General features: G+C 35.4%; 2 protein-coding genes across 2 annotated transcripts; one reads left to right on the forward strand and one right to left on the reverse strand.

Annotated features, from left to right (window-relative positions):
* Positions 1-1,195: 1,195 nt before the first annotated feature.
* LOC128556490 (uncharacterized) lies at positions 1,196-5,981 on the forward strand. Its single transcript, XM_053541808.1, has 6 exons — positions 1,196-1,336; positions 2,346-2,486; positions 2,994-3,221; positions 3,694-4,068; positions 5,180-5,371; positions 5,743-5,981. The coding sequence occupies exons 1-6, from the start codon at positions 1,285-1,287 to the stop codon at positions 5,886-5,888; spliced, it is 1,134 nt and encodes a 377-aa protein (XP_053397783.1). The 5' UTR covers positions 1,196-1,284; the 3' UTR covers positions 5,889-5,981.
* Positions 5,982-8,340: 2,359 nt separating this feature from the next.
* LOC128556493 (uncharacterized) lies at positions 8,341-11,263 on the reverse strand. The gene is made up of 4 exons (XM_053541813.1): positions 10,639-11,263; positions 9,667-9,836; positions 9,284-9,361; positions 8,341-8,847 (listed from the first exon to the last, which is right to left on the reverse strand). Exons 1-4 carry the CDS (start codon positions 10,640-10,642, stop codon positions 8,578-8,580), a joined length of 522 nt encoding a protein of 173 aa, XP_053397788.1. The 5' UTR covers positions 10,643-11,263; the 3' UTR covers positions 8,341-8,577.
* Between the last annotated feature and the right edge of the window lie 5 nt (positions 11,264-11,268).

The following is an 11,268-nucleotide window of genomic DNA, read 5'->3' on the forward strand; positions in this document are numbered from 1 at the left end:
TGGCATGCACACTTGCATTACTTTACCAAAACTTCAAGACTCCCTCCCGTGTGCGTGTGCGCTTTCCTGATGGAATTCACACGCGCATTATATTTCTAAAACCCAACGGTTGCTTCCTAAATGTCAGGTGGTTAAATTCCATTCCTTACTGACCTCCGCATTTGGAATGAAGGATAATCTTACGCATGGTACACACTATTGAATTATTCGCTTTCAGCTGTGAAGTATTTTTTATACATTTTTGATCTCGAAATAGACACAGTCCTGAATACAAAAATGGATACAAACAAATGAACCGTTGTACACCTCTGATAGGCGAGGAAGAGTGAACCATAAGTTTTGTAATTTAAATCTATCAACGTTTAAGGTATTTAAAAGTATACAGAATAATAACAATTCTTAAATAACGACATTGTTAACTATTGTTTTCAATCAGGAAAGAGGAAGAAGGAACAGTGAAAACGTGAAGAAAATTAAAAACCAATCGGCACGGTCGTATTAAAATGACTCATGGTTTCGAGCATTTGGGATAACTGCAGCGCTGTTTCAAGTCAATTTTTATAAATATTGTGGCAAACCATGAAACAGATGGCAGCCTTCTCACTGATGCGAGTCTTTGGAATATTTGCACTTGCAAGTAGTTTTCGGTTTCTAAAGTTTTAGCATGTTGTACATGTGACGAAAAGAAAAAAGTATTATTGGCATTAAAAGCGAAATGCTCTTCTGAAAATTTTGTCATATAAGTTGCTAAAATCACTTAGGTAATATATTGCTTTCTTACAGAGAATGGTAACCACATATTGTATAACTTTTTTGTTTGAAAACACAATTATATACCTGTTCTTAATTTAAAATATATATATATATTAAAAAAAACTCAGATTGTTCATTCACAACAGTTCTTACAAAATTTCTTCTTTAATAGGGATATTTTTAAGTATCAAAATGTAGCGAAACATATTTTTGCAACTAAGAGCTGAAACACCACTTTATATGGGGCCCGGAATAAGGAGAATAATAAATTCAAACGGTCGTCGATGTCAGCCAGTCATCTGAATGTATAAATAAATGCTTATGTTTAATCAATTATCAACATTATGATGTCATTCCACAAATATTGTATTAGCTCTGCAAAACAAGACCACTCGCATATTTTTCTTTAAATCTTATCTCGAGTTTCAGTCTGTATTTAAGCCTTGAATTAATTTACCAGATTTTCTGCAGCAAATTGGCAAATTACTTGTTTACATTGGTCTGGAATCTAAAATGAGCTGGTTGTAAAAAATGTTTCTCTGGATATATGTATGGTTTTACTTCACAATCACGCTGACTTCCGGTAAGAACTTAATTTTATGTACATGAATATAACAATTAAAGTACCTGTAGTTTGCTAGGACTTCAGTCCTAAATATTTGCTGGTTTGCTTGTTCTAGTGAAACGATTTTTTTTAAAAGTTTTCTAAAATCTAGGTAGTCTGTTCAACTGATCTGTCTATAGTACAGAGTCAATATGTAGTATAAAGACGTTGAAAAATCTAAATTCTAGTTCACATTGGTCGCATCATGGGTCTGCGAAAAAAGATGAGTATTTCAGATAAACAGTTTAAAATCATCAGTTTTGAACTCTAAAATGATCATTATTTACGGCTTTATACTCTGGATAAAATTTGTCCGTTTTTAGCTGCAACACTTTTCGTAAGGAAAACAACGTGAAAGAGTCGCGTAAAAGCATATATTTTAATTATTGAGTTACTAGAATTTTTCTTTTTCTCCCTAATTTTAACATACAGTGTCTAGCGAATCAAAATAAAACGAAAATGATGAAAACGGAGCATTAGAAGCAAAGTGAAACGGGCTGTGGAAAATATCAAGCCTAAGGGTAGAAATAATACTGCCCGATAAGTTCACATGAACGTATCTAAATTATAATTGCTGCAACTTATCAAAACATGTGAAAAAGTAGAAAAAAATGGTAGCAATATATGGAAAAAAATGAAATTTTTGACAAGAACAATTTTCAAGATTATGCTTAACAACAGTGCAGCGTACATATCCATGCGGTAACTAATAAGACCTTTAATGGCACCCAGGATTTTATACTTTCTGACTTATGAGTTAACTTTGGGTTTCTGCGACCTTTACTTTTTAAGAGTCCAAAGACGAAACTATTAGGATTTAATTTACCTATCCTATCACACTACTTTCACTAGCAGCTTGGAATTTCTTTAAAGTTATATGAACGTCAATGCCCTTCCACAAATTCATAAAAGAAAATCATCTCCGTATGAGTAAAATAAGTAAGACGTGTGTCTGTAAGGCTCAATTTTTCGTGTTAATATTATGCAGTGTTTGTTGGGGCGCAGTTTGCAACTGAAACATGTGTGGAGGCCAGTCATACACAGAAAAGCTCGCGGCTGGATTGCACAGACGGATATATCTCTGATGTCACCGTCAAATCTGGAATGGGGAAATGCAAGCAAACAGGGGGTAAGAATCTAGGCGTAAAGACAGCAAATGAAAATATATTATTGCAATTTTTTATCTTCAAGTGCTTATTTGATTGGGGAATGAAGAGTTAGACCAACTGGAAGTGCCTTGAAAGCAATGGTGGTGTTCTGCATAAAAACTCAGACATAGCGCCACGCAAACAAACAAACTATTATTTGTAAAATTTTAGTCACGTTTGTAAACACTGTATTGATAGTTCTGACATATTTTTAATTACAATGAATGTCTGCTTTCATGGCACCTCATTATAAACGATATTATGATGTACCTCCGGCAACATTTCCCACTAAAATACAGTTGAAACTCGTGGTCTAGAATTCAAAGGGATCGAGCTTTTTACTTCGAAATTTGAATTTAAATAATATTTTATGCACGTGTTTTCGGGTCGGGGGTAGGAAATGTCTTCTAGATAGCCGGAAGTTTGAGATAAGCGAGTTATGTTCCTGTCAAAATACACGCATTTGACGATATGTGTTGGTTTCTCAGGTGGATGTTTAGGTATGACACCAGCTTTGATGGTTAACAGCATGAATTGCTATTGGCACAACACTTGCTTGATAAACTGGCCACAGGACCCAATTGTCTTTACGGAACCTGATGTGACTGACCGCACATGTTTGGGAATGGAACCAGCTTTCATGAGGATCCGCTACAACTGTTTCAAGCCGACTGACCACCAGGAAGATTATGGTTATGTTAAGTTGTCAGGAAATGGTTAATATACAATAAATAAATTATTTTATACAAAATTACAACGGATGGGGTAGGACTGGTTATAGCCACTTTGTAACTATAAGCCAATAATCGTATGGTTTTGTCGACAAGAAACTTATTTATCTATGTAAACTTATTATATAACTACTCTAGAAAGGCATTCAAAGCATCATCCTTAGTCGTCTTTTCTAAGAACATTTGACGTTCTGTGATTTGCTGAATATGTTGTTATACCGATGCAATTGCCTTTTCTTGACGTTTATGTATCAGAAAAGTTGCCTATATTAAAGTATGACTGCTCAAGTACTGCTATATATTATGTCGAACCTACAAAACATAAACTATTGCGATTTTCTCATCGTAGAGCAAGTTAAAACCTTTATTGATAACGTTTTACTTTACATATGAGATAGGAGTCAGTTTTATTTTTTTTTTCAATTTTAACAATACATCGTCATTCTGTATTTTACAGATGTTCAACCTAAAAGACTTCTTATCGACATGTGCAGTGACCTGAAAGATGGGAAGTCTGTTTACACGAGAAATGGAGATTCTCATATGGCTGGGATTATCCGGAGCCACAAACTCCATCCTTGGAACTATTCAAATCAGCCTAGAAAATGTTCAGTGAAGATCTATTGGCCAACAGGACAAAGGCTTGTGGTAACAATTCAAAACATAGATCTAAGTGAGGACGACCAACTTATTATTGGAAATAGGGGTAGGGTGCCAGTTAATGTTTCTTCCTCGGAAACTTTCAGTTTCTCAAACGGAAGCATTACGACAATCGTGTTTAATGTTGGAGAAGAGTCAAACAGTGGAAAAGGCTTCATACTTTGCTTCAAATGTAAGTTCATCTTTTCTATATGAGAAACAAACAACTGTCACACAAAAATAAAACAGGTATGACACACTGGAATTTCGTAGGACAAATATCTAACACCACCGGTACGATAGTTTAAAATAAAATACCAACTGTAGACAGTTTTTACTTGTCATTGCATTATGCATGGATATGATTTTCCGCTTTAGTTGCTCACTAAACTAACTGTCTTGGAAGCAAATAAATACAGAAGTGATAGCTTATCTGGAATCACTCAAAGAATCCTATGTTCAAGAAAATGATGTAAAAATAGACAGGTCAGGTGGCATTTGCCCATCTGGCACCTGCTTCACATATGCACGTGTTGTTAGCATATCGATGTATGCGTTAAATTTCTCAAAGTAGAACCTATGGCAGCATAGAATGCAACAAAAAGATAAAAAAAAAAAACTCACTCGCTCTGATCGGGTCTATTCATGAGAGGCAAAGAAATGTGTAACGCTGCGCTCATGAACCCCCCCCCCCCCCCCCCCCCCCCCCCCCCCCCCCCCCCCCCCCCCACCCCCACACACATACAAAGATCTCCGGCTTAGCCGAAATTTTGTTATACATCTAAATTGAATGGACTCCTTGATCCCTAACGGACGCGAAAATATAAAACACGGAATCAGGGGAGTCTCATTTTGTCAAAACTCATGATTATAATGACTGAGGTTAATAATGTTTGTATTCATAATCTAAACATTTTCAGTCTTCAATCGACAAAATTATAGGTCATACATGTATGGCGACCTGTCATCTTTTTATGGCGGAAAACCCGAATGAGCTGAGCAATAAGTGGAAAACATTTGGTTCTGATGCTATAGGACTTATATGATAATTTTATCCTTCCTATTCTTTTAGGGATCATTATTGTCAAGGTCTATGCCAGAGTAGCCTCGTTGAAACGGTTTCCTATCATTAACGAAAGGGCGCTTTGACAGCCGTCAAACGTCAAACGTCTGTAGGTGACCTCTATTGGTTTGGTGTTAATTAGATCGATGCCCAAGATGATAGTATTTTTGTAACTGATTTACATTTCCGACAAGTTATTATATTGCACATATGTATTTATCATACTTGCTCTTGTTTACAGTTATATCTGATGAGGATCAAGGCATCAAGAATGCGTGTGAGAGTATTATGACAAATGGCATGATAACTAATTTGAAACCAGACATGGACGATCCAGATCCTCTATCGCCGCACCAAGATAAGATGACCACATCTACAATCACCACACCTGCAATTATTACACCTGCAGTTAACAATCCATCAATACCAAAACGTAATATTTTAGTTGCAAGAGCCTCGTTACCGCCATAAACAGTTACCCGAGAGCCGGATATTCCCATCTGCACCTACCAGTGAAATAATCTTATAATCATAATTGGATACCGGTGTTTGTTTAACAAAAGCTTTGACATTTAAAATGCGGCCTGATACTAGATTTGAGATTGAGAAAAGAATAGTTAGTATAATGTGACTGAGTGCGTTCTGGTCTATATATCCGTATTGCAATGAAAACCCGTATTTGTCAATCTGAATTAACTGCTTTAAAAGTGAGACATGAGTTTTATAAATCGATCTCCCACAAGTTTGATTGATTTCTCTTGGGTTGAAATTGAATTTATTTACATTATATTGCATATCTTACAGGTTGTCTGCAAAAGAAGACTGAAAAGGCCAGATTAAGATGTGCTAAGAGGCGTAACGGCAAGGGACGAAATGGCAAGAAGAAAAAACAAGGAAAACGAAATAAAAGAAAGAAAGACAAAAAAAGATCGAGGAAAAAGACAACATAATATTGACGAAGAATTGAAGCGATTAATAGGATACACTCAATAAATATAAACATATTTTGACACCATTTTATATCCAAAATAAAGTGTTGTGTGTGAGTGTGTGTTCGGGTTTAACGTCTTTTTCAACAATTTTTCAGTCATATAAACGACGGTGTCTACTTGTAGCAGTGAGCACAATGCCCAACTTTATAGTGCTGTTTTTTATTGTGTGATATTGTGTGTAGCACATTTATGACATATTAGAATAGATCTATAATATAACAATGTAAATAACCAAGATATTTAAGGTATAGTTTAAAAGATGGATTGAGTTTACATTTTATGATAGAACTGTACTTGATGATACACCTGGTAAAGCAACTCGTAGAAGATGCTAATTATAAATACAGTTCATCTGATAAGCTTTATTGGTAGAGCACAAGATTACCGGAGATCATAGGTTTGAATCTACGGTGAAGCCTGAATTTCCAACGAAGATAATGCCTTCAAGGTCATTTGTGTCTCTCTTTTATAGATGTTGTCATGGTAAAATAGAAAGACACTTGCAGCTTCTAAAAAGCGACATAGGAAAGAGCACTGTAATATTTCGATTGAAAACACCGCATGTGTTCTTTAAAACCCGCAAGGACATTACTTAAATGAACTTATGCAAACGTCAACGATATTTCATAGTTTTTGGGGTACAGTATCAGCTCATCGCTATAGACTTCGACTGATTTGCAGTTGTCATAATTGCTAGACATCATTTCGTTTCAACCAAAAAGGAGATTAGTTATCTATCATAACAAATAGTAATAAGATAATCTGATTAATTAACTTTAAGACTTCACTAAGATTTGACAAAAAATAAATGCTTTTTATTTATGTTTTAGCCACTTTTAAGAGATGTGCTATTAACCCTTACCCTGCTATATTTCTATAATGAACTGGTCAATCTTTCGATTTGGACAGTACCATTGATTATTTAAAGGAGTGTTCACTGAAAATTTACTGAATGAATAGCGAACAGTGCAGACCATGATCAGACTGCACGGATGTGCAGGCTGATCTTGGTCTGCACTGGTCGCAAAGACAGAATCATCCGCCACCAGAAGGCTAAGGGTTAATAAGAGACTGAATGGATTTATATAGGTATGTGCAGGGTTCTATTGGTTATATACAAATTAAAGCTCGGAATCGATTTTGCATATTACATTTTGCTCCTTCTTAAAAATGAATTCAGTAAGATGTCTTGCACTCGAGATAAAAGTCCAGCGATCGAGAATAAGATGTTGGCGACAGAGAAAAAGGTTTCGTGCGCTCAAGATATTTTTTCTTAAAACAAGCTGGTCAGAGTCACCTGCGTTTCATATCGAAAACACATATTAAAGCAAGCCATTTTTAAGTAAAATGTTCAATAAAGAATGGTTATTGACATATTGTTTTGACAAGATATAGAAAATAATGCACGATCACTGCGGCAATAATATTGCCAAGATCAATTTTGGTACATGGTCACCGGATGAATGATTGTATATAATTATTCTGAAAACGGACAAGCGGTCTAAGACTGACAGAAATTCTAAATGTCAATATTAAACATAGAGATATATGCTCACTTTTTTCCGGCTTTTGATGGAGACTGTTTAAACAGGTTTCATAGAGAGTCATCAAAGGTACACACTTGTTCTTACACTCACCCTCTGCCAAAATCGTTAATGTGGCTCATTTCTCTACATCTATTAATTAGAAAGTGTGTACAAGAACCTTAAGTTTTAGACAAAACTTCATTAAACGTAAACAGTAAGACTGTCTCGTCAAAGCGATACAATTATGGCTCTGGTGATTCTTCATGGGACCTTAGTCAGTCTGAAATTATAGTGGGAAATCCTTCCCTTTGCCTTTTTAGCGAGGTTGGCTTTAAAACTCATGTGCTCGATTTAAAACTATCATGAATATATCGCTTTAGGCTGAAATTAACTCAAGCGCTCGACTTATTATTTACAGTTCACGATATAATAATTCGAGCGCTCGATGCCATATTTCGATCGCTCGGCATCTTATTTCGAACCCTCGACAAATGTTCTCGAGAGCAAGACATATATCTCAAGTATTCGAGATAATTTAATCTTGACCCAAGTTCCTTCACACACAAACATTTTCTCTTTTAGCGTATTGAGGAATACTGATCTTTAATAATCTTGATGTAGCGAAAGGCAAGCAAAGTTATTGGTTTACCAAGAAATTGACGAGTCGTCAGAAATTTATCAACAATGCTTGCTATGGTATCTCTCGATTCAACAACCACTTACAGCTATTTTTACTGAAATTAAACCTATGCTTTGTTATGAGTTATATTAGATGTTGTTGGCATGGTGTTTCAACCTAATAGTGCCGGTTTTGCTTATCGACAAAGCTTGGAACAAACTTTACCCAGTGACACACATCATAATAACACTTGAAATGAGATCAGTCCGAAAATTTTATTTCAGACCATAATGAAGCAATGTAAATGAAAAGTTTAGACTGAACACTAAAAGAATTCAACAACACTTTTGGCACTTTTCGAAAAACGCGCATTCAACATTAGAAACCATATTCTGTGAAGTGTTTTTTATACAAATTTTAAACCTGTATTGGTTTGATCACTAGAATATTGTAGTAACATTCTGTCGGTTACATAATCCACAGCACCATGTGTATATTTAGTTTACTCTTCCGTTAGAATTCCTGCTAAAATATTTATCTTTCTCCTAAAAGACAAATAAATGGTCACAGCTACTGACAGCAGTGTTACAATCACTCCAAATGCAATATTGAAACCCTCCATTAGTAGAAGTCTAGGTCGCTCCTCTGTGTTACAAAGTATCCCTCCGGTTCTAATTTCCACGCTACAGTATGAAAATCCTACTGCGGAGAAAGACACGTGGAGAATTCCGAAAATGACGTCCATGATAACTAATATGTAAAATGCGATAACCTATGAAAAGAAGAGAGAAAAAAGTAAAATTCATGAATAAAGAATGCGAGATATTCCAATTCTGTTTTAATTTGCTGTTTTTAACGTTGCACCGACACAATTATAGGTTATTTGGCAACATTACACCTTTGATGATGGAGTGAGTGAGTTGGGTTTTACGGCGAATCGACACTAAATGGTCATATAGACTCCAATTGCTTCTCTGTGTACTGTGGGCGGGCACCAACGATCTCCCGCAAGCCATCTGGACGGCTTCCTCACATGGATAAGTTAACCCCCGAGTGAGGCTTGAACCCACATCGGTGAGTAACAAGTCCTTTGAAGTCAGCGACCTTAACTACTTGGCCGCGGAGGCCCAATTCCATTACTTACTATCCCTATTGGAATTATTGGCATATTGTTAAATTTATGATGGATTATCTGAATTTATAGTTACCTTTCCTTTTGATGACGAGGGGAAGTCTGTGTCGTATCCTTTTACCGCAATGATGCCCATCACGAATGTTACAAACGTCTGAAAGGGAAAATTTCTTGTTCTCTCTCATGCATAAATCACGATGAACACACAAACTGTAATTTACATTTAGGATAAGAAAAGAAAAGATGTTTTATATACATTTAAAAAAAAAAACATGACTGTATCTTTGTGGTAAAGGTTCAGACTTATTAAAATGCATAAATCATTATTATTGATAACACACGAATTTCACTTCCTGTATGTGTGAAATTCATGAACTCCTGTTAGAGCCACAATATGGGCATTTTGAAACATTTTACTTGTTTCTCAAAGAAATATGAGTATATTATGCAAGATCTTACAAAGAATCCCATCCAAACACCGGAAGCAGACGAGAACGGGAATTCAATGTCAGGTGCGGCGTACCATAGTGTATACACCCCAGTTATCGTGCATGCTACTCCTGATAATCCATAACCCACGGAAACAGCTCGGATTATAAATAAAATTTCGTCAATATCATGTTTTCCACCTGAAAGAACAGTCATTTTTAAAATTAATAAAACTGATTTTTGCATTTCATGTATGTAAACAAGCTGTCGAGTTGAGGTGAGTTTTATATCTTACATTTGATCTTTCGGGGAAAATAATGAAAAATAAAAAAAACGAGAACCTTCCTTCTATCTGTTGTAAATATACATGTCAATGTCTTGCTTTCACCGACTTTAGATAGGTCCAAGGTCCGTACAAACATCTGAATTCAGGGTTAGGCAAACGGACACGAACAATTCAAATTGACCATGAGATTATTATAGTAAACAAATAATGCTGACATTTTGTTGTGATGTCTATGGATAAGACGGTTCTTTAACGCAAAGTTTGTTAGAATATGTCAAGGAAGGAACACGAACTGGAAGTATTTCAAATTTTATACTTTCAACCTTAAAAACCGGGCTCAAACGGTTGTTAGATATTACTGCTAAACGAAAGTTTGTTTTGTTTTTGTTGGGTCCGACAAAATTATAGGTCATATGGCGACTTTCCTGCTTAGATGATGGCCCGCTTTTTCATCATGGAGGACACCTAGATAGTACTACCGACCTTCCATATGTCAGCAGGATGGCTTCTTCACATGAAGAATCCAACATCCCAAGAGAGGCTCGAACCCACAAGGGTGAGTGATTCGAAATCACTGATCTTAACCACTTGGCCACGGAGACACCCGCAAATGTATAATAAGATATGTTATATTTATTTAGTATTCTAACACGACCAGCTAATAACCTTCATACTTGTAGAGCAAATAGATATGAAAAATAAAATATATATCTTACCCATGTTTGATCCATGTGTAGCCTCGTGTATGATTACACACAAGTTTTCAACCGCTCTCCTCTTGTGTATTTCTATATCGTCCCCCAGGCATGTAATAAAAGGGATTTTTCTATCCACACAAAATCAACCGTTCTTATTAACTTAAAACGTTCTGCATTACGTATTTCAAATTTATTGTCCAAAAAAATGAAACACCTGTATAAACTGAAATGTAATTTACTCCAAGTCTTCTTTTAACTTAAAATTCACTTTCAAGATAAGTTATGAATTATGAAATCACATTGATAACTTATGTATACTAAGTATTATGTTATAAAGCTTTGAGGCAATCAATTTCTTTATGAATACATTGTATCGGTATGTTGTTTGATCACACATATGTAAAAAAGCAATGAACTATTTCACACTCAAATTCATTTTATGTTTGCAAACGTTCCCGAGATCAAAGCATGAATGTAAAATATTTATGTGGTAAATACATAAACAATGAAAAAAGTATCATATTGCATCAATATTTCACAGTATTTCATCTTAAAAGATGTAAGAAATATTTCTAATGATACATGTTCATGTTTTAGGCCGACAAATTAGTATCCTGCTTGCTATAAATAAATCGCGAAAAGTTTTGA

This window comes from Mercenaria mercenaria, chromosome 4, assembly GCF_021730395.1.
Source record: "Mercenaria mercenaria strain notata chromosome 4, MADL_Memer_1, whole genome shotgun sequence".
NCBI lineage: Eukaryota > Metazoa > Mollusca > Bivalvia > Venerida > Veneridae > Mercenaria > Mercenaria mercenaria.